The 24,150-nt window shown below is 41.5% G+C and overlaps 1 protein-coding gene across 1 annotated transcript in view; it reads right to left on the reverse strand.

Annotated features, from left to right (window-relative positions):
* LOC136176275 (CUB and sushi domain-containing protein 1) overlaps positions 1-24,150 on the reverse strand; it is a 1,594,796-nt gene that overhangs the window by 260,209 nt on the left and 1,310,437 nt on the right. The window contains exon 25 of the mRNA XM_065946402.1: positions 22,430-22,632. Coding sequence (XP_065802474.1) covers positions 22,430-22,632 — 203 coding nt within the window. The remainder of the gene's footprint in view (positions 1-22,429; positions 22,633-24,150) is intronic.

Consider the following 24,150-nt stretch of genomic DNA (forward strand, 5'->3'; position numbering starts at 1 on the left):
CATCCATCTGTTCATCTGTCTTTACCATCTAACTTTTCTCCCTTGTAGTGACAGCAGACCTCTCTTTGGAGTTCTAGCAGTGTGTAAGCAGATCTGATTATATTTCCTATATTGAAAAGCTCTCAGATGTTTCCTCTTATCTTTTCAGTCCACAGACTCAGAAACGAAAATCAGTCTCACTAGGGTCCTAGTGACAGATGCTTTCAGGGGAAAGTAAAGTGAGAAAGTCACCCAGTCATGTTCAACCTTTTGTAACCCCATGGACTATAGCCCACCAGGCTCCTCTGTCCTTGGAATTCTCCAAACAAGAGCACTGGAGTGGGTTGCCATTCCCTTCTCCAGAGGATCTTCCTGACCCAGAGACTGAACATGGATCTGCTCCCAGGACAAAGTCAACCCCTTAATTTCATGGCCTTTCTGTAAATCGCAGTACTTTGGTGACTCTGAGAATCCCTTATTTTCTTGCAGTTTCGGTGATACATTTTAAAAGGCTAAATTTAACCATATCCAACACCTTTGGCATATTTTCAGTGGCTATGTTTCCAGAGAACTTACTTTACTGTCATACTGGGTACTGCAGACCCTCCATTTTAGACCTTAATCCCACTGCATGAAGGCTGGCTTATGCCTGTCATCACTGTCACTGTAATTATTAGTGTTTTAAGTAGGGGAATTTTACTTAAAGGAGAGTTCTCAATAGGTATCAAAAAAGAGTAGGTTTTTCAATGGGAAGAGAGTAGGAAATGCTGAGTCATAGCCACTGAGGAAGATTCTTTCAGCTTCCACTCTCTCATCAGCTGCAAAGATCAGCAGGCAAGGCAGAAAGCAAGCACATTTCCCTGAAAGAAGACCAGTTCAGCAGCGGAATGCAGAATGGACCTGAGGACACAAAGCTTCTAGTTAGGATGGCAGGAGTGTCACACCCATAACCCACAACTTTTTACAATAGAGAACAGCAATTAGAGAATTCAAGCACTGGAATCAGAGCCCATTGTGGCCATCACCTAGGCAACACAATCTGCTTCCATGGAACTAGTATTTTACAAGTGATCAATCTTGAGTTTACTATTTGAGTAACTAAAGAATCTAAGATCTAACTGTGCTCTATTGTTGTTGAGATTTCTCTGGGCTTCAGGAAAAAACTATAAGCAAATCCTGTTGTACATTTGCAATTGGACTGAATTGCCCATTGGACTGAATTTCATCTCTCCGAAAGAAACTTCATTCTTTACTCAAGCAAGTGGTCACATGGATGATTACATACTTATTTCCAAGTGAGAAATAATTTAATATAGCATCAAAATAATTTAAAAATAAATACTTAGTATTAAAAGCTAATTGTGTATTAAGCAAAAAGATCAAACCAGTCAATCCTAAAGGAAATCAACCCTGAATATTCATTGGAAGGACTGGTGCTGAAGCTGAAGCTCCAATACTTTGGCCACCTGATGTGAAGAGCTGACTCACTGAAAAAGACCCTGATGACGGAGAAGATTGAGGGCAGGAGGAGAAGGGTCAACAGAGGTTGAGATGGTTGGATGGCATCACCGACTCAATGGACATGAGTTTTGAGCAAACCCTAGGAGATAGTGAAGTACAGGGAAGCCTGGTGTGCTGCAGTCCATGGGGTTGCAAAGAGTCAGACATGACTTGGCTGACATGCCAAGACATGACTTGGCAACAACAGCTCTTAGTAAATATCCGTAGTAACACTTCTGTGATAAATAAGTACATAGTACTAAAATAATTTAAAAATAAATCTTTAGGAAAAAAGCCAAGGAGATCATCGATGAGTCTCATTGTAATTTTTTTAAAGAGATATGGTTTTATTACTTCTCTTTTCAAATTTTTATTCAATATTCATTAAAAGCAAAAGTACATTATTCGGTAAAGAAGCTTTACACAAAGATGCACAGATTTTGTACATAAGAAGAATTTCAAAAGACACATGAGTTTGCAAGACAAGTGTTCTGCAGAACACTTTTCTGTAGGTTATTAATAGGTGTCTGGTCTAATAAGACTAGCAAATACCACATCCTCCAACTCCCTCTTGTAGGTCTCCATTGTACATCAGGGATTAAAGGCTCAGAGAACAAAGAAACTTAAAAAAGTCATTTAATACAGTGCATTCTAAATAAATGTAATTATAGAGCACGTTTTCTCCATAGACCTCTTCAAATCCTCCCAAATAAAGATCCACAGAATATCAGTATACAAAAGAGTGGCTTGCACTAAGGGTTATATGTCCTTGAATGCGATGAAATTTAATTCAGTTTTGAAAGAGTTTTCTACTTCTAAAGCAAATTCTCACTTGGAATATCTATAATAAATATGATAATAGAGCATGGCATTAAAAATTTATGTACTCATGTAGTTCATATTGTATGAACTATAGCACCTATATAATCAACCAGAAAATCAACAAAAAGTATGAAAAAACAGAAATGCAGCATCTACATAATTAGCTAAACTTATGCCAATTACATGAAGATCTGAATTGTAGTAAAATGGTTCTACACATGGAGTTAGTGGGGAGGTCTTCAATGGCTTGCATATCTTTAAAAACTGAGATTTCCAATAAATGAATCATGAAGGCTTAGCTGAATTGAACCCCAAACTCTTATTCTTCCCTTTTAGAATTACAAAATAAAAATAAAAACTTCCTAGGGTACTCCAGATTGGATTAGAAAACAAAAAACAATGAGATGACATGAGGAAAAAACAAACAGTTTAAAACAAGGCACTGGGGAATATGTTGGCTGGATTTTTTTAAATAAACACCATTTTATTTCCCCTAGTTACGCATTGTGGAAAAATGCTTTCTGGTAATGACAATAAAGCTTATTTGGAGATTAATATGGGAGCCAACAACCAATGATACTTCTTTAGGGTCAGAAATTGCTTTTCCACCTTCAGGGTCACAGAGTCATGGATGTGACATGCACTCATTTCCTTTTCATGACTGTATTCTTTTATGTGCCATATGTTTCTTTCACTCAATTTTGTCTTAAATATTTTTTTTCTTCAAACAGGATTTTAATGACTGAATCTTTCCAATTTTTTTTCCATAAAAAGGGAAACAATATTTTTAATTTCATCAGTCTTATCCTCCTATCACCTGAGAAGAAGAAGATACTATTCCTGAGGGGTGCATATTGTGTTTTTCAATTTCCCCAGGCAGGGGCTCTCTAGAATATTTCAAGTCATATAGAATCTTCCACAAGCCTAGTGGGATCTAAGAGATGTCTCCACTCCTTGCCCCCTGAATCTAGAACTACTCCAATAGGCTTGAGTGACCCGAACCTGTGCTTCACTTAGCATAAAAGCCAGGGACCTGATGTTTCGTTTGTACAAGGCGGCAATGATGATGTAGAACCACTGAATCATGAGAAATACAGTGGACTCAAATTTATTCCCAATTGGTTAAAGTCATTTTTGACACGGGAGACTGTATAGAATATATGCCTTCAAAAATAATGTGCAAAGTTGTGTTCTCTTTCTACCCTAACTAAAAAAATTGAGCATTTGGACCATGTCCTATTAAATGTGTCAAGTCCTCTTGCTTTTTAAAAAAAGAATTTTAAACATCACTTAAAAGTATATTTACTGACTGGTTATTCATTCACAGAAGCAAAATTTGCTTTGTGTACATTTATTACCTTAAATACCCTTTCATAAAGTACCAGAGAGAAAGCTCAGCACGTACACGGAAAAGCACAGTGACACCAGTGCGCTTCTTATCAGATGCAGACACATTCTAATCTTCAGATCTTAACCTGCGTGTTAAGATCGCCTCTTCTTGGATTAAGAAAGTTGAATTAATTATTTGTGCAAGTGTCAGGTTGCCGTTTTCTCTGAAAAGTTGCTTCTGGGTTACATCATAGCACTGAAAAGGGAAATCTCCTTCTGGAGCGTCACTGAGTGTGTTTGACAGGATAAACATGAGCTGGCAACCAGAACTCCATCAACTGTGCATTAGTGCTTCAGCAGCTGGGAAAGGTTTGGAAAACACACAGCAAAGAGGAACCTCAATTCATCCAATGCAGTGTTTCCACTCAATCCCAGGTTCTACATTAAAGAAAGAAGGTGGGTCCAAATTCTACCAAGGTCCACTAATTTGGTCTACATTCCTCCTCTCCCTCCTGACAACATCAAAGTGCTTCAGGAACTGGAGACACAGAGTTTTCTAAGATCTTCCAAGGTCAAGAACAGAAGTGACGGCTGCTCAAAGTGATGGATGTGCATTTCACAAATCCCTCCCCCTGGATTTCAAAAGTAACACATAGCACTGGGGAAATAGCCAGCCTTGATGCAAGCCTCACATCTTCCACAGAAGGTAATTCATGGTTGATCACAGCTTTAAATACAGAATGTAAAGCCACAAAACTTTCAGAAAAATGTCTAGGAGAAAAATCTTGAGGATTTAGGGCTACGCAAGGACATGGCAACAACAACATGATCTATAAAAGCAAAAATTAATAAACTAAACTTCAAAATTAAAAACTTTTTCTCCCCAAAAAGACTTAGTTAAGAAGATGGATAGACAATATGAAGACCAAGAAAAGCAGTTTAAAATCTACATATCTGACAAAAGACTAGTATCTAAAATATATCAAGAATTCTGAAGATGCAAAAAATAAAAATAAAAGAAAAACATGAAAATATTCAACAAGAAAATGAACAAAAGACATGAAAATACATGTCACTGAAAAGAATGTACACATAGCAAATAAATATGTAATAAAATGTTCAAGATCACCGGCTATTTGGGAATTGCAAAGAGATATCACTACACACCTATTAGTGCAGTTAATTATAGCATATAAGCAAACAATATCAAATACTGGTGAGAATACAGAGAAAAGGAGTTGCTTATGCATTGTTGGTAGAAATGTAAAATGGTACAGGCCCTCTGGAAAATCATTTGGCCATTAAAACCTAAACATTCCATTGCCATTCAGTCCAGAAATTACACTTCTGTACATTTATCCTGGATAAATGAAAACTTAGGTTCACACAAAAACTTGTACATGAATATTTATGGCAGCTCCATTCATAATGGTCCCAAGATAGAAACAAGCTAAATGTCCTTCAGTGAGTGAATGATTAAACAAGCTGGTACGTCCAGTCGATACAATATTACTCAGCCACATAAAGGGATGAACCCAGGGCAAACGCTACAGCCCCAGTGAATCTCCTCAGCACTAAACTGAGAGAAAAAGTCAGTCCTGAGAGATTACATCCTACACGACTCCTTTCATATGATGTTCTGGGAACGGCAGAGTTATGGGAATGGAGCGCATGTTAGAGGTTGCAGGTAGGCATTAGGAGGGCAATGAGTGTGGCTGAAAGGACATCATGAGGAACCTTTTGGCGATAGATGTTCTGCCTGTTGACTGGCCATTGTTGACAGCCTGGCTGTGATGTGTGCACTAGTTTTGCAGGATGTTACCGCTTGGGAGGAACTTCCTAAGGGCCCACAGGATCTGTTTTACTTCTTACATGGGCATGAGAATTTACAAGTACTTTTAAAGAAAAAGTTTAATTAAAAAATTTATATAGGGACTTCCTTGGTGGTCCAGTGGTTAAGAATTTGCCTTCCAATGCAGGGAGCATGGGTTCAATCCCTGGTCAGGGAACTAAGACTCCACATGCCACAGGGCAACTAAGCCCAAATGCTCTAGAGCCTGTGGGCCACAACTAGAGAGCCTGTATGCTGCAACAAGAGAAAAGACCATGTGCTGCAATAAACACCCAGTGAAGAAAAGAAAAAAAAAAGATTTATATATATATATAAGCTTTTTTGTATATGTATATATACACACACATGCACATGTATATGCCTGAATTGTAGTATTTACTTGAGTTATATAAAATGAATACAAATCATTTTATATTTAAAATTATTTTTGTGTAGGTATATATGTGTATGTGATTAGCTGCTCAGTCATGGCTGACTCTTTGCAACCCCATGGACTGTAGCCCACCAGGATCCTCTGCCCATGGGATTTTCCAGGCAAGAATACTGGAGTGGGTTGCCACGCCTGCCTCCAGGGGTTCCCAACCCAGGGATTGAACCTGGGTCTCCCACATTGCAAGCGGATTCTTTACCCACTGAGCCACCAAGGAAGTTCCATGTAGGTATATACTCATGTTTAATTTCAAAACTTGAAGGGATGAAGCATTAGGATTCAATACAGGAATTGTGTATTTCTGCATACTTCTTCATGACAGAAAGCAACGTGGGCTTCAGGATTGTGAAATTATGGGTAGATATTGGCAAATCTCAAGCTGCAGACTATATATCGTCAGGTTAACCAATTCCTGGGGATAATGACTATCTCAGAGTTAATGTATATATATATACATATATATATATATATATATAAAATGTGTATATATATATATATATACACACACACATATATATATAATGTGTATATATATAATACACACAATATATATATATATATATATATATACACTAAATCAAGCAAAAGTCCTTTCAAGTTAACACAATTACAATTTACTGCAAGGCTTCATTAATGCTATTACTGTGAGCCACAGGGAAGGAAAACAAATTTAAGGCCAAGATGCTTCAGATGGCATCACCGATTCAATGAACATGAGTTTGATCAAGCTCTGAGAGTTGGTGATGGACAGTGAAGCCTGGCATGCTGTAGTCCATGGGGTCGCAAAGAGTCAGACATGACTGAGCGACTGAACTGAACTGATTCTTCAGATAGGTACCTTGAAACCTCAGAATGCATGAAGGATTTTACTTTGTCAGTGAAAGCATAGGCATTAAAACACTTGACAGAAAGGGTGATATTATTATAAGAAAGCATTAAATACCTTTTATGATCTTCTACTCAAATGTCCTCTGTAACAATGTTTCAAAAGTGGAACATTTGCTTTCATGGTCTTTGTACTGAATAAGCACTTAATAGCTATGAAAATATGTCATTAAAGTAGACTATCAAACCTAAGTGTAAATTGAATCCTACAATTAAAAAATAAAACACAAAACTTCAACATGCAACAGAAATAAATCAATCACTTTGATTTTCCACAATGCATAATGTGAATTCCATTAAAGCAAAAAAGCCCGAGTCCCATATTTCATGCTAATTAAATCAAAATATAATAATCCAAGAGCTATTTATATTGCAGCTATTAAACTAGATGATAAATCCCCCTACACTACAGATTTTCATTTTCAAATTCAGAAGTCACTTACTTTCTTGTAACAGTTGACCTTGTACCATTTCTGCTGCTTATAGTAGGGTCTGAGTCTACTATGTTTATATTATGACATTGGCTATTTTTTAATTATGCAAGCCCCATCACGACAACAAGGCAGTGATCTGTGAAGGGATCACTGGTCATAGCAAGCACCCTTTTTCAACAACACAAGAGATGACTTTACACATGGACATCACCAAATGGTCAATACTGAGACAAAATTGATCACATTCTTTGTAGCCAAAGATGAAAGTGAAAAAGCTGGCTTAAAACTCAACATTCAAAAAACTAAGATCATGGCATCTGGTCTGATCACTGCATGGCAAATAGATGAGGAAACAATGGAAACAGTAAGAGACTTTATTTTCTTGGGCTCCAAAATCACTGCATATGCTGACTGCAGCCATGAAATCAAAGGACACTTGCTCCTTGGAAGAAAAGCTATGACCAACCTAGACAGCATATTAAAAAGCAGAGACAATACTTTGTGGACAAAGGTCCATCTAGTCAAAGCTATGGTTTTTCCAGTAGTCATGTATGGAAGCAACAGTTCGACCCCTATATGGAACAACTGATTGGTGCAGGATTGAGAAAGGAGTATGACAGGGCTGCCCATTTATTTAACCTACACATTGAACACATCATGAGAAAGGCCAGGCTGGATGAGCGACACGTTGGAATCAAGACAGGCGGGAGAAACATCAACAACGTCAGATATGTGGATGATACCACTCTGACGGCAGAAAGCAAAGAGCCTCTTGATGAAGATGAAGGAAGACAGTTAAAGATGGTGACCGCAGCCACGGAAGCAGAAGACGACTGCTTCTCGGCAGGAAAGCTGTGAAAAACCTAGACAGTGTTTTGAAAAGAGAGACATCACTGTGCTGACAAAGGTCCACATAGTTAAGGCTACTGTCTTCCCAGTGGTCATGTACAGTTGTAAGAGCTGGCCTATAAAGAAGGCAGAGCACCAAAGAATTGATGCCTTTGCCCTGTAGTTCTGGAGAAGACTCCTGAGAATTCCTTGGACAGCAAAGAGATCAAAACAGTCAGTCTTAAGGGAAATCAACTCTGAATACTCGTTGGAAGAACTGTTGCTGAAACTGAAGCCCCACTATTTGGTCATCTGATGTGAACAGCTGACTCGTTGGAAAAGACCCTGATGCTGGGAAAGATTGAGGGCAGAAGAAGAGGGCATCAGAGGATGAGATGGCTGGACGGCATCACTGATGCAATGGACATGAACTTGGGCAAACTTCGGGAGATGGTGAGGGACGGGAGACCTAGCGTGCTACAGTCCATGGGGTTGCAAAGTGTTGGACACAACTGGGTGACTGCACAATAACAATTTTTTAATTAACTTGTTTTCAATGTTTTAAACTAGCTTTTAAAGTGATCTCAAAGATCCTCATAATCATTTATTGGAATTAGAACATTAGTGGTACATAATAAACGTCCAATTTAGGTGATATCTGTAAGTCAAATAATGTTTCTTTTTCTTGCAAATAAATGCTTTAATATTTAGTTGCTAGTTATAAAACTATATTTTTTAGTTCTGCATGCCACACTGTTGTTAAACATTAGACCATGTATGTAAAAGAATGCACTCAGAAAATTTCTGAAACATATAAAAGTATAACAGGTTACTAGTGTTCACCACAGGATTTGAATCGGTTGTCAGTTAAGCTCCAAAGACTGCACTGAGGACTACGCTAGTCCCTCCTTTGTAAGGAATTGTAAGTGCCCTGAAAAAATTACTAATGAACATATCTCCTTTCATCATGTCAAATATACCATGTATGGAAAGCCAAGTATGTCTGTTCCTGCAGATTTAAAAATACTTTAGCCTTTAGTTATTAAAAAAAAATTACATCTATTAGTAACACAAACATGCAAATTTTGAACATACTATAAAATCCTATGTTTTGCATCCTCATAACAACAAAGATTCCCTCATTCAGTTATTCAAAGAGATTTTAGTTTCTTTATATCTAGTCACAATCAAATTAAAACCTTCAACCCTCATCCTCCAAAGATTCATTTCTAAACATCTATCACATTAGTCACCACCGTTAAATTGATTCTCAGTTCTCAGAGGTATGAAAAAAAAAAATCTGTGTACATAAGATGGACTTGAGGAGAGAAAAAGATGAGTATCATATTTTTCATTAGACACTCTGCAAATTCTTTACTGATAACAAGTACATGGTTAACAACTTCAGTATGTTATAGAAATCTCCGTTGGCTGCAGCAATGCAAAGATCTGGTATTATCTCATTAGGGTGATCAAGTGTTATTCACTTGTTTACTGTCTCTTCCTGTTTCCAAATCACAGCTTCACTATCTCCACGCCTTCCTGCCAAGCAAGTATCAGGAGGATCTTGTTTTTGTCAGTGTGAATTGAGTGGTGTGAAACAGGAGGCGAGAGAGAGGGGAGATCTAATCTGAGAACTGCAGACCATCTCATTTATCACATATGCTTCCCCTGAGTCAATATGCCTCTAGAACTGAGAATAAATAATAGCAATCCCTTATATTGGGGAAAATTGATAAATCAAAGTGCTTTTGTGTTCCTTACTATTGAGAGCAGCCCTCATCAACACTGTGGGCAGTAAAAAGAGTATGATGTCTTACTTTCACCTAATTCACATGAAAATCATGCACATGCTTCTTTACAGAGCTGTATAGATAGGGCTTAGCCCTAAGTCATGGTATCTTTAAAGGGTAGAAGACAGTGCCTCTGTGATGCCTATTCTAAAGCTTATATGATAACACATGTGTGTGCACATGTGTGTACACCTTTGAGAGTTTTCTGATAAAGGATTGCACAGCTTGTTGCTGTTTTTCAGTCACCCAGTCATGTCCGACTCTGCAACCCGTGGACTTCAGCACACCAGGCTTCCCCGTCCCTCACCATCTCCCAGAGTTTGCCCAAGTTCATGTCCATTGCATTGGTGATGCCATCCAACCATCTCATCCTCTGATGCCCTCTTCTCCTTCTGCCTTCAATCTTTTCCAGCATCAGGGCCTTTTCTTATGAGTCAGCTGTTCACATCAGATGACTGAAATAGTGGAGCTTCAGTTTCAGCAACAGTCCTTCCAATGAGTATTCAGAGTTGATATCCCTTAAGACTGACTATTTTGATCTCTTTGCTGTCCAAGGAACTCTCAGGAGTCTTCTCCAGCACCACAGTTTGAAGGCATTACTTCTTTGGCACTTTGCCTTCTTTACATCCAGCTCTCACAACTGTACATGACCATGGGAAGACCGTAGCCTTAACTATACGGACCTTTGCCGGCAGAGTGATGTCTCTGCTTTTCAGCACACTGTCCAGGTTTGTCATCACTTTCCTGCTAAGAAGCAACTGTCCTCTGATTTCATGACTGTAGTCACCGTCCGCAGTGATTTTGGAGCCCAAGGAGAGGAAATCTGTCACTACTTCCACCTTTTTCCCCTGTTTGCCATGAAGTAAGAGCCAGATGCTATGATCTTCGTTCTTTTTTTTTTAATGTTTAGTTTTAAGCTGGCTTTTTCACCCTCCTGCTTCACCCTCATCAAGATACAGGATTATGCAGCTTGCTGTTGTTCAGTTGCCCTGTCGTGTCAGACTCTGCAACCCATGGACTTCAGCACCCAGGCTTCCCCGTCCCTCACCATCTCCTGAAGTTTGCCTCATCAAGAGGTTCTTTAGTTCCTCTTTGGTTTCTGCCATTAGCCATTAGAAGGGTACTCAGCTTACTATAGTTTAAATGAGCCTCATAGTACTTAAGATGATGTGTGTGTGTGTGTGTGTGTTTGAGAGTATATACGTATACATATTTTTTTCCCTTTCCACTCTAACAGCTTTGCTAAATCTGGATGCATTCCTGAGAGGGATGGGTGGATGGAGTGGAGATCACAGGGTGTGAGACAGGAGCTGAGGGCCTCGGAGGTGGGTGGTCGCCCAAGGACAGCAGAGGTTGTCTCTGTGAGCCACAGCAGAGCAGAGCCCCACCCAGGCGGGTGGGGTGCCAGGCGGACTGTCCCAAGGAGCCACAGAGACCAGGAGAGAGTCTGGGTGAACAGGAGAGAGTCTGGGTGAACAGCCTAAGCTTCAGGGGGGGTGAAGCCCACCTGCCTCTCCCATGTCTCTTATGAAGACCAGGTAACGTCTGCCTCTCAGCCCCGATCCTCCACACCCACGCATCAGGAGGGCAGCAGGAAGGGGTTCAGTACTGGCTGGTGTTGTGAAATGCAAGGGTCTTCTGCCATATCAATAAACAAGAGATGCCACCACCATTGGTGATTTCTGGCCTCCAGATGTGAATAAGGCTCCCCAAATGGAGATCCAGGGTAAGCTGTCACCCTCCATGGCGATTGCCAAGGAGCTGGGGGAATGCAGGGAGAGGTGTGAACAAGGAAACCAGATTGGCCCCAGATAGCTGAGGTGCACACGAAAGGAATGCATTCAGGCAGCCCAGAGGCTTATATCTTCTCATGCATAGGACGCTAAATTCCTTAACTTGCTACCCAATCTTTGATATTGAGACTGCCTGCTCCTTTTGTTGCAGACTTGTATATAGCCTGACTCTCCTGCCCACCTCCTTGGAGCAGTTTCCTCAGAGTTACTGAGATGCTGTCTTCTGGGCTGGAGTCCTAAACATTCTCACGCAATAAAATAACACTCTACTTTCACGTTGTGACTAAATTTTTTTAGTTGACAGTGTATAATTAAAAGAGCACACAAATGAATGAATGAGTGGTTAGTTCATTAATTCCTAGCTATTACACCAATGTGATCACACACATTATGAAGCTAAGGGTGACCTCTATCCTGGACAGTGTGGTCAGATGCTTAATCGCAATATTTGTCACAGTGACTCATTTTCTATACTGTCCTCACTGACTCAGCTTATTTCGGAATGATGTTGTGATAATTCAGTCTCTAAAATTTAGCAGCACTTCCTTCTCATTAAGGCAAGAAAGCGTAACCCTGCCTAAAGCATCATGTATTGATGCAGTTACATCTCAGGTCCAGGGGGATCATGCCGGGACTCCGCACAGAAATCGCTGCTGTCTGAGAAATGGTTTACAAGACTTCAGTGTGAGTAGGATTTAGATTAGCAGAAAGGTAGGTGCAGGTGATGCTCTGGCTGGTAGTATGGAAAAGGGCTGTTCTCTCTCTCACAGTAAGTATTAGACTCATCCTCAAGGAAAAACCCTTTGTGCGTTGTTGGTGGGAATGTTAACTGGTGCAGTCACTATGAAAAAGAGTGTGGAGGTTACTGAAAACACTAAAAATGAAGCTACCACATGACTGAGCAATCCCACAGCTACATGCATATCAAAGGGAATGAAAACAGGATCTCAGAGAGATAACATGCACCCCACGGTCACTGCAGCACCATTATAATAGCCGAGGCGAGGAAACCACCTACGTGTTGTGTTCATCGATAGGTGAATGGAGAAAGAAGATGTGGGAGACACACATGTGTGTACACGTGCGCACGCATGCGCACACACACACACAGGACTATTATTCACCCATGAAAAAGAAGGGATCCTGTCGTTTGCCACAACATGGATGGACCTTGAGGGCAGTGTGCTAAGTGAGATGTCAGAAGGAGAAAGACAAATATTGTATGATATCACATAGGTGGAATCTGAAAAGGCTGAATTCATAGAGTCAGAGAGCAGAATGGTGATTCCCAGGGGCTGGTGGTGGGGCGGGCGGGGATGGGGAGATGCTGGTCAAAGGGCACAGATCTCTAGCTATCGATGAGTAAGTGCTGGGGTCCACTGCACAGCAAGATGGCTGTAGGTGGTTACACTGCACAGTTTATCTGCAGGTTGCTCAGAGAGTAGCCCTTCACTGTTCCCACCACCAAAAAGCAACGATAAGCGATGTGAGGTGAACAAAAGCTACAGTGGTGATCATTCTGTTCAGTCCATAAATGTATCAAATCAATATATTGTACACCTTAAACTTACACAATGCTATGTGCCAATTATTTTTATTATTTTTTAAAATCGAGGTATAGTTGATTTACAATATTAGTTTTGGTCATACAACACAGCAATTCGATATTTTCATAGATTATACTTGAGTTAACATTATTACAAAACAATGACTATACTTTGGTATACAGTATGACTTTGTGACTTATCTATTTTATATATAATAGTCTGTACCTCTTAATCCTATGCCCCTATCTTGCATCTACCTACTGGTAACCACTAACTTGTTCTCTCTCTCTGTGAGTCTGTTTATGTTTTGCATTTTGTTTTTTTTTTTCCATTTATTTTTATTAGTTGGAGGCTAATTGCTTTACAATATTGTAGTGGTTTTTGCCATACACTGACATGAATCAGCCATGGATTTACATGTGTTCCCCATCCCGATCCCCCCTCCCACCTCCCTCCCCACCCCATCCCTCTGGGTCTTCCCAGTGCACCAGGCCCAAGCACTTGTCTCATGCATCACTTTTGGACTCTGTGGGATAAGGCAAGGGTGGGATGTTTTGAGAGAACAGCATTGAAATATGTATATTATCAAGGGTGAAACAGATCACCAGCCCAGCTGGATGTTTTCACTTTTTTGAAGTATTCACTAGTCTGCGTTATTTTTCAGATGGTAGAATCTGACTATATGCAATAAGTCAATTATATTTCAATAAAACTGGACAGGGGAAAAAGACATTCCCCCAAGAATAGGAGAAGTGTCATTCAGGTGTCCTGTTTCTCTCTGTTCCTCTTGCTATCAATCTTGTTGGCATTTGACAAAACTAACCACAGCTAAAAGGGCTTCCCTGATGGCTTAGATGGTAAAGAATCTGTCTACAATGTAGGAGACCCAGTTTTGATCCCTGGTTTGCAAAGGTCCCCTGAAGAAGGAAATGGCAAACCACTCCAATATTCTTGGCTGGGAAAGCCCATGGACAAAAAGCCTGGCAGGCTGGGGCCTTAGGGAGTTGGACATGACTTAGCCACTAAACCACCACCAACCACAGCTAAAACCCCAACACTGTGTGGAATCCAGAATTTAGAATTTCAGTTAAGCCAGCATCTTAGTCTCAGTAATTCAATACACAACTGTTCTACAGAGGTAGAACATGAGCTAGGCCTGGTATCAAAGGTGGACAAAGCTCTTTGGCCTCATCTAAAATCTATGCGTGCAGGTAGCTGATGACAAGAATGTGTGGCCACCTTTCCACCGACACCATGAGCAGAGTCCCGAGAAAGCAGAGAGGGTGGCCATCTGATGGCACCTGCCGTGGACTGTCCCCAGGTTGAAACTTGGCGTAGGAGCCCAGGGTTTATGACTGACTCGTTCCTATAAAACAATCCTACTCTGCTCGGCAACTGGCAGCCCCAAGGGGCTCTCTTGCTATAAACAACAAATTATTTTTTTTAATGAAAATGTACCTATTAAATTATCCTTCAATAAAGTAAATTAGGGAGGAATGTCGTGCAGTTACAGCCGATATTTGTGGGAAATCCATCTTGGGGCTCCGAGGGAGCGAGATCACCCTGGAGCCCGTCTTCCCTCGGGTGGGAGGGCCGAGAAGTCTGACCGCAGGAGGCTCAGCCCACATTTATTTAACCCCCGGAGTAAAGGTCAGTCCTGTGAACTGAACTCCATTTTCTTGCATTTTATGCATGATTAAATGGTAATTAAGCTTTAATGAAAAGTGTTAGGCTGATTACAGTTAACATAATTGCACTCGTCAGTTCTTGTCCTCATGTTTTACATGCTGTGTGGAGCTGGCAGGACAATGGACCGTGAGTGGGCTTTGAATATCTTGTGAGCACTGGTAGTTCTCCTTTCTAGGGGAGGGAAAGTGCATGCAAGGAAGGCGTGGTGTGCGGCTGCTCTGTCAGCGGCCCGCTGGACCTGCATATGGACGCCCAGCACTGCGGCTGAGGGTCACCACTAATAACCAGTCGTTCTTCCCCCAAGGTTGCCTTAACGCTGGGAAGAATGATTATTTTTATAAAATAAAATAAGGAAATTTAACAAATGATAGATTAAACTATGTTCACTTAAATTAAAATGGGTATTAATCTTTTTAAAATGAGAATGGTCTGCTTGGTTTTTACCTGGTATCAAAATATTAGGTAAAGATAAATGTATAAAGAATTATAAAACTGAAAAGGTCAACAAAGATGCATACATGTTATCAGATCTGTCTGATGTATTTTTTAGCAGTGAAAACACAGTCTATCCTGACCACTTCTACTAATAACAGGTATCATATAAGGACCATTTATCTTAACTACTAACATAGGGATAGAAGCTAATTCAGGAGTGGAAGAATCTTTATCATTAAAATTAGCATTCAAATATTTATTATTAAAGGTTTTTCTAGTAATATCTTTGAATGAAGCTGATGTCAATAATAAAACACAACCTTTTCAGAAGATCAGTAGATGATGTGGTCCTTGTCACACAATCAAAATCATCCTAGTATTTTTAAGATTTGCATCACTGGAAATTTTTCAAGTATATTCAGTTAGAAAATACTTTGTAGCCACTGACTATATATCATATTCTAGACATTCTGCCATCATTCAGCCCAGGCAATAGTCTCCGTTGTGTCTGACTCTTTGTGACCTATGGACTGTAGTTCACTAGGCTCCTCTGTCCATGGAATTCTTCAGGCAAGTCATTCCCTTCTCCAGAGAATCTTCCCAACTCAGGGATTGAAACTGGGTCTCCTGCATTGCAGGCAGATCCTTTACCATCTGAGCCACCAGGGAAGCCCAACCTTAGTCTTTTAGATTGCAAATAAGATGCTTACACACGATGGGGCACACACTGTATCAGAAATATGAGCATTGAATTTGGGGACTGCAAGTGACAATGTGATTAATTCTGATTAAGAGGCCTTAAAATATAGTCTGTCTATGTGTGGATTAATTGAGCAAGCAAAGACAAAGGCAAGCATAGAGGAAAACATTAGGTAAAGACATATGTATAAAGAATGATAAAGCTTAAAAGGTCAACAAAGATGCATACATGTTAGTAGATCTGTCTAATAACAGATATGTCCATTTACAATGATGTAAAATGGACATATACCAAACATGTACCTACCAAGCAGGACTGGCCTTCTGCTGGCGTGGATGTCACAGGAGGTTGACAGGGTTGGCGGGCAGTGATTGTGGATTAAAAACTAAAATGTAAAATAGGTTTTTGCAGAAGTTTGCATACAAGTTTTGAAAGCTGTTATATCTGGCAAGAGGGAGAACCAGAACTCTCTCTGGCTGAGATGGGAAGACAGTGGAGAGTTCCGGCCAGAAGCAAGTTGCCTCATTAAGACCCACCCTGGGACTTCCCTGGTGGTCCAATGATTAAGAATCCACCTTGTAATTCAGGGGGCACAGGTTCGACTCCTGGCCTGGGAACTAAGATTCCACAAGCCATGGGGTAACTAAGCCCGCATGCCGTAACTACTGAACCTGCACGCCACAACCAGAGTCCATGTGCCACAACGAAAGACTCCACGTGACGCAACGAAGATCCCCCGTCTCACAACTAAGACCCAATGCAGTCAAATCAATAAAGAAGCTGGTATTTTTTTTTTAAAGACCCATCCTGCTCCTTTGATCAGGAAACACTCATCCAAGAGTGGAGAGAAGCAGCCCATCTGTAAGCTGTGGAGACCCAAGGGGGCATGCGTGCAGGTGGAGAGGACTGGCTGGATCTGGGACTTTCAATATAGGCCCCACTGAAGGTGATGCTGGAGTATATGTGAGGCAGAAGATGAAGGGGTTTGTGAAAAATGACTTCAAAGGCTCTCTCACGAGACACTCTCAGAATGGAGCTACCATTCACCGAGATGGGAAAGGCTTGGAGAAAACCAGGTCTGGGAGTGGAGAGACCTGGAATGTGGTCACGTTTCACGTGCTAAGTCGCCTGTTTCTGTCTCCACGTGAAACCGGAGGGAGACCCCAGACTGGCAGATGAGGACCCGGAAAGGGTTCAGGAGGCTGGCTGAGGAAGCCCAAGGAGACTCCTGACGGAGGAGAAAGAGACGCGAGGATGGTCCTTGCGGCATCCAGCCTTCACAGCTTGGGGAAGGAACGATGAGAGCTAATGGAGTGGCCGCTGGAAGGAGGAGGACCAGGAAGAGGGGGATACGGAAGGCAGCTGAAGAGGGTGTTTTAATAACAGAGCAACAGTCAAAATTAAAAAGCTCCAATCAGGTGTGGGATTCTGTGATTGAGGAGTAGAACCACAATGATGCTAAATTCTCCTAAGTTTATTGAAGAAAATCTGATAATTCAAATGCCTAAGAAAACTATTCAAATAAGCGTCTCCCTTCCATGATTAAGTTACACCTACAGTGCAGAGTTTACATAGTATTGGCAAACTATCAAGTTAAAATGGTTTACCAAGAAAACTAATTTAATACTACTGAATAAATGTCATTGTTGCTTTGCAACAAAGGTCATACTTGAAGTATCAATTATTTCAAGAAAATATTTAAGTTCTATTATTTTTTTAATTTTATTTTGAAATCATAAAACTGAAACTGTTAGTTGCTCAGTCATGTCCGACTCTTTGTGACCCATGGACTATAGCCCACCAGGCTCCTTTGTCCATGGAGTTCTCCAGGCAAGAACAGTAGAGTGGATAGCCATGCCCTTCTCCAGGGGATCTTCCCAACCCAGGGATCAAACCTGGGCTTCCCACACTGCAGGCAGATTCTTTACCACCTGAGCTACCAGGGAAACCCCTGTGAAATCACAGATCAGTGCCAATACTTCACAGTCTAACATTAGCTTGACTTAGGAATGGCAGCATTATCTAACTTACATATAAAGTACCTCTTCTTTTTATGTTTCAGGATTATTAAGACAAATAAATGGGCTTTTCCCAGCTTCTACCTACAGAAGAGCAGCAAGGTTTCTTGGGCTCGAGGGATAGACTCTTTAACATTTTTCAAGGGGATTCAAGCATTTGTTTTAGAAAGGCTCCAGCCTGATTTAGTTTTATAGTTGGATTCCCCAGTGGGGAAAAGATGACTCAGAAACCGCATGAGTGGAAAGTGGTATGTTTGGTCATGGGTTCAGGGAGGTTGCCCAGACATCCCAGCCTGATGCTGAAGGGGGTTCCTGGGACGTGAGGATGTCAGTTTCATGGGCTTGACAATGTTCCCTTGGGAACTCTATCATTGAAAATCCAAAATGAAAGATATGACACATTCCAGGGGATTATTTGAGAAGGTTTCCTTACAAATGTTGGATTTGGAGAAGCCCAAGTAGAAGTGTAGTTACTGGGTGTATAGAAACCTGGAAAGGAACTGTATGGATATAGCTTCTTGAGAAGAACAGTGAGTGCTGACAGGGAATCTGAGAGGGACATATATCACAGTCTGACACCAGTCTCCTCCCTGTACCTCTCGTCTCCTGCCCGAGCTCTCACTGGAAGAACCAGCTGGATGGCACCATGCATGTCCATGCATGTCCACCACTAGGATCAAGAAGCTTGAGACATGGTGGAGAGCAGATCTAAGCGAAAGGGAAAGTGCGCCGGGCTGTGTGCTGTGCTAAATCGCTTTAGTCACTTTGTCATTTTTGCAGATTAAAAATATGGTTAAATGTTGGCATTTGTGGTTTAACACAGCATTTGGTACGTGTGCATGCATGTGGGCTCAGTCACTTCAGTCATGTCTGACTCTTTGTGACCCTATGGATGGTAGCCCGCCAGGCTCCTCTGTCCATGCGATTCTCCAGGCAAGAATACTGGAGTGGGTTGCCATTTCCAGCTCCAGGGGATATTTCCGACCCAAGGACCGAACCAGCGTCTCCTGCGGCTCCTGCGTTGTAGGTGGATTATTTACCACTGAGCAACTGGGGAAGCCCCAGAGGTCAAGCTACAAACCCAAATTTTCAGCATCACAATTCAAGCCAAGTCTTTCTAAATAATGCCAAGCAACGTGTTTATATCTTGCAATTTTCCCTTCCCATAGAGTTTTAAAGACCTAGTAGAAACTCATTCACAAAAATACCTCAGAGTCAACATTATATTTTCACTCTTAAAATGGTATTTCCCAAAGTGTATACCAAGTGCTCCTGAAGGGCACGGCAACCCACTCCAGTATTCTTGCCTGGAGAATCGCATGGACAGAGGAGCCTGGCGGGCTACCATCCATAGGGTCACAAAGAGTCAGACATGACTGAAGTGACTGAGCCCACATGCATGCACACGTACCAAATGCTGTGTTAAACCACAAATGCCAACATTTAACCATATTTTTAATCTGCAAAAATGACAATCTCATATTGTTCAAACTAGAACTCTTGGAAAACCAAAGTTCAATTAAGCAAGTTTCATTTCTGTAGGAACTTTAATGGATGTGTTCATGTTTATCACTTCCTAAGCATCATATTAATTAAATATATTATTTGCATAATTACAAATATAGCATATAAATGTCTATTCTCTCAAATAACTATAATAAAAGACACTCCTTTGTCTTTAACCCAAACTAGGAAGATGTCTTGGGGGACCGGGATGGGGAATACGTGTAACTCTATGGCTGATTCATATCAATGTATGACAAAACGCACTGAAAAAAAAAAAAAAAAAAAAGAATATAATGAGGAATGTAAAAAAATATAATAAAATAGGTGGAAATGTCAGGAAGCATTTAACAAGAGGCTTCCTGTGTGCTGTTTTGGATCTGTCAGGAACCCTCTGGCCCTTATTAATTCCTGAATATTCAGGAATTAAGAGGAGAGGCACGCCTTTCCTGGGGCTGAGGAATCCAGGCATTTCTCACTACAGTGATAAGTACCCTCTTCCTTCTTATGAAAAGGTGATTGTCTGCAACTCTCTCTTTGATAGGGATCGTCTTATGTTTTGTAAGTCTGGAATTTTAATCTTTACCTTTGCTGAGAATAACTACCTTATAAGACAGTATATATGCCCATGCCATGTTGATTAAAACACCTTTGCTCCATCAGAAAAAAAATAAATAAAAATAAAAAATAAGTGATTCCTTTGTTCCATCACATTAATTTTTAAAAGGGAAGATTTTAAAAGGTCAGAAATAAAAGAACATTCTCATACCAGATAATCCAGGAACCACACTCCTTGGTATTTATGCAAAGGAGTTAAAAACTTATGTTCATAAAAACCTACATGCAAATGTTTATAGCAACTGTATTCATAATCACCAAAAATTGGAAGCAACCAACATGTCCTTCATTAGGTGAATGGGTAAACAGTGATACATCCAGACAATGGGATATTATTCAGCACTGAAAAGAAATGAGCCATCAAGCTAAGGGAAGCCTAGAGGGACTTTAAATGCACATTATTAACTGAAAGAAGCCAATGTGAAAAAGGCTATATACTATATTATTCCATCTAGCTAATACTAGAAAAGGCAAAACTATGGAGAAAGAAAAAATATAACTGTTTTCCAGGGGTTAGTTAGGATGGGGGAGTAATGAACAGGAAAAGCACAGAGGATGTTTAGGGCAGTGAAACTCATTTATGTGAGATGGTAATGATGGACACAAGTTATTACACACTTGTCCAGACTCACAGAATGTGCAACACAAGAGTGAACCCCATGTAAACCACGGCCTTAGGGTGATGACGTGTTAGTACGGGTTCATCAGCTGTAACACACGTACCGTCTGGTGGCGATGTAGATAACGAGGGAGGCTGTGTATAGGCCGAGGCAGAGGCTATGTGGGAAAGCTCTGCACCTTCCTCTCAAATGTGCTGTGAACCTAATACTGCGCTAAGAAAGTCTATTATAAGAGGAACATAGCAGAAATGCAGCCAGGCGAGTACATAATGGATGGGAGAGGAAAACATAACCTCATAACAGTACCAATGTTTTTGTTGTCAAATAAGGACAGTGCACCACACACCTGCCATGTAATCTCACCACCATTTCTGAAGACAGCAGACATTTTCATCTCACAAAAAAAGAGCAAAAATGATATAATCTTGGAACGAAAACATTTTTCCCCCCAAGCCAGGATAACTGGAACAAACTTACCTTGATACTTTTGCAATAAGCCAGTGAAAGTTTTACTACTTACAGATCCTATTCCATGAGCACATGTTCACAAATTACTGCCTCAAAGCACAGCGAACCCGAGGTAAGAAATTGTGCAGACTTTAAACTCAATTTCATTACCAACCCCTTAAAACATCAAATTGACCTCAGTCCATTTTCTAATGTATATTTTAAATATGGCTCACAAGTGACCTGCCAAGAGATGAATTGAGCCAGAATGTGTTCATGTGAAAATTCCACTCAGTTTACAATGACAGCTGACCTGGGAGCTACCACGTGACATGACACTTCTACATGGTGCAGTCTGAAGGGTATTCGCAGGCTCGGGTGCCACAAAATACCCCCACCCCTTCCGTCTGGAAACTGTTCCTTAAAAATGTGCTGGACAGTGAAGGCGGGGACCGTCTTCAGGAGGTACGCATGTAAAGCTGCAAATGTGGAGCCACTCAATCCTCAGAGCTGACCGTCCTGCAGAAGCTGCTGGACACCTCAGCGCTCAGCAGGGAGAACACCAGGGGAGCTGAGAGCAGACAGTAAAGCAGACTGCCAACGTCCAGACTTCGTGGCAGCATCCAGGGGGGTGAGGGAGCCTGGGCTAGATGTCAGGGGTGGGAGGGGGCACCCAAGATAAACCTGACCTCACATCTGTCTGGGGCCCAAGTTCAGATACCTACTGATTAACTCAAATCTTTAAAGTGTTTTCTTTCCATATAACTAAAGAGAGCATAGGCTTCCCTTGTAGCTCAGTCCGTAAAGAATCTGCCTCCAGTGCAGGAGACCTGGATTCGATTCCTGGGCTGGGAAGATCCCCTGGAGGAGGGCATGGCAACCCACTCAAATATTCTTGCCTGGAGAATCCCACAGACAGAGGAGCCTGGTGGGCTACAGTCCATGGGGTCGCAAGAGTCGGACAGGACTTAAGGACTAAACCACCACCACCAAAGGCAGCATTCATCTATCACCATCTGAGAGTGGGGAGAATTTCCTAAGACAAACAGTTCTCTGGATAGGGGTTTTCAAAGCTTCATATTTTGCTCCACAAAAGGTCCATCCCTGTGGCGGGTGGAGTGGGGAGCCTTTAGACACGAATGGGCCCTGCCTCCCTGGCAACCCCGGGACGAGAGGCCCGCGGAGGGAGGAGGGCCTGTTCACCTACTTGAGAACTGCACGGAGAAGCCGGACTTGCTGATGAAGAAGTCGCTGTCGAACTGCAGGGTGAGGGAGTTGAAGGTGCTGTGGATGTCCTCGGGCAGCGCCGAGCCGCTCCACTCCTTCAGCAGGATGGCGCTGTCCGCCGGGCCGTCCCACACCCGCAGGATGTCGTGGGCCAGCTCCGTGTCAAACACGATGAAGTGCAGGCTGCAAGGAGAACACGGCTGAAGCGGGCTGGCAGCGAGGGCACCCCAGCCCGTTCCCCGTCCCCCAGCCCCACCCCGGCGCGTCCGTCCCTGTCTGCCGGTCCTGGGTGAGCCTGGAGCCCCACCCGGCGCTCACGCGGCCCACCCGCAAACAGCCGAGCCCGCCGCTTCTGTCCGAGATGCACGCCCGAGGACACGCAGCTGTCGGCTGCGCTGGGTGCTCAAGGGTGAAACCAGGTCTTCGGAGACCTCAGCTCTTTTCACGACTCCAAGCTCTTTCTTTCCGACACGCCGACCAAAGATGGGTTTGACACAACTTTGCTCTAAGCTAGTGGCAGGGTGTGATGCCTGTGGTACCAGTGTCGTTCCCCAAACGCCCCACGAGGTGGCAGCATGCAGGCCAGGAGAGCCGCTGGCAGAGATGGTCACACCAGGAGGTCCCTGTCTGCCTGTATCTGAGCGACCTCAGCGTCCGGTGTGTCTGCCTTTATACAGTCTATCTTCAGGAAAAATGCATGACTTGAGATACCAACACAAAAGCGGAGTTGTGCAGTATAAACTCCTTTTCTTGTAATATTCTAACATACTATCAGATTTACAGATATTTTTCAGTAATGTAAAAAATCTCTATGTCAGAGGAAGCTGCAGACTTGTAGTTCTATCTACGGCAATTCACATGGATAAAAGAATTTAATATCAACAAAAATCCATATTTCCTGAATGCTTTTATTGTCTTTCACTTACTGTTAGTTGCATGAAATTGTAAGAAAGATAAAAATCACAATAACTACTATACAAAACACTGTACACAAATACTAATTACTTACTTTGTGCATGTTATATACTCAAAGAAAATATCTAACCCTGAATAGAGTATAAAGCATGTAGTATATTTTTAAAACTTCAATTTAAAATATCTTTAATAGAAAGGAAAGCACAGAATATAGTAGACACTTGGATACCCACCATCATCTTAACATTTTGCCATATTTGCTTCAGATGTCTTTTTTAAAAAATCTATATTAATAACACAGTCCTACTCCCTATCCTCTCCACTTATTGTTTTTCCTCTCACTCCCACCTCCTGAAATCACGATGGTTTCTTCTCATTTATATATTCATGATTCTCATATGCATATATGTGTATACATATATCCAAAAATATATAGTACTATTTTGTCCGTTTTAGCAATAATTACATAATGGATGTAAGTTTGGCATGTATGTGCTTGTCTCATGTTCAAGTTGCTTTTTTTCCCAGCTTTTATGTGTGGCTTTGTTTGTTTCTGTATTCAGTCACTCTGCATAGCTCATGGGACCTTACTTCCCTGACCAGGGGTCAAACCTGGGCTCTTGGCAGTGAAAGTGCAGTCTTTACCACTGGACTGCCAGGGAATTCCCTCAAGTTGCTTTTTTACATTGAGTGTTAGGTGAAATTCCTCTAAACTAGAGATGTAGACTTTGGTAACTCACTTCAGAAGCAGAATAAATGCTTCACTTGTCTCAGGCTCTACTGAAA

Source organism: Muntiacus reevesi, chromosome 10 (genome assembly GCF_963930625.1).
Source record: "Muntiacus reevesi chromosome 10, mMunRee1.1, whole genome shotgun sequence".
Classification (NCBI taxonomy): Eukaryota; Metazoa; Chordata; class Mammalia; order Artiodactyla; family Cervidae; genus Muntiacus; species Muntiacus reevesi.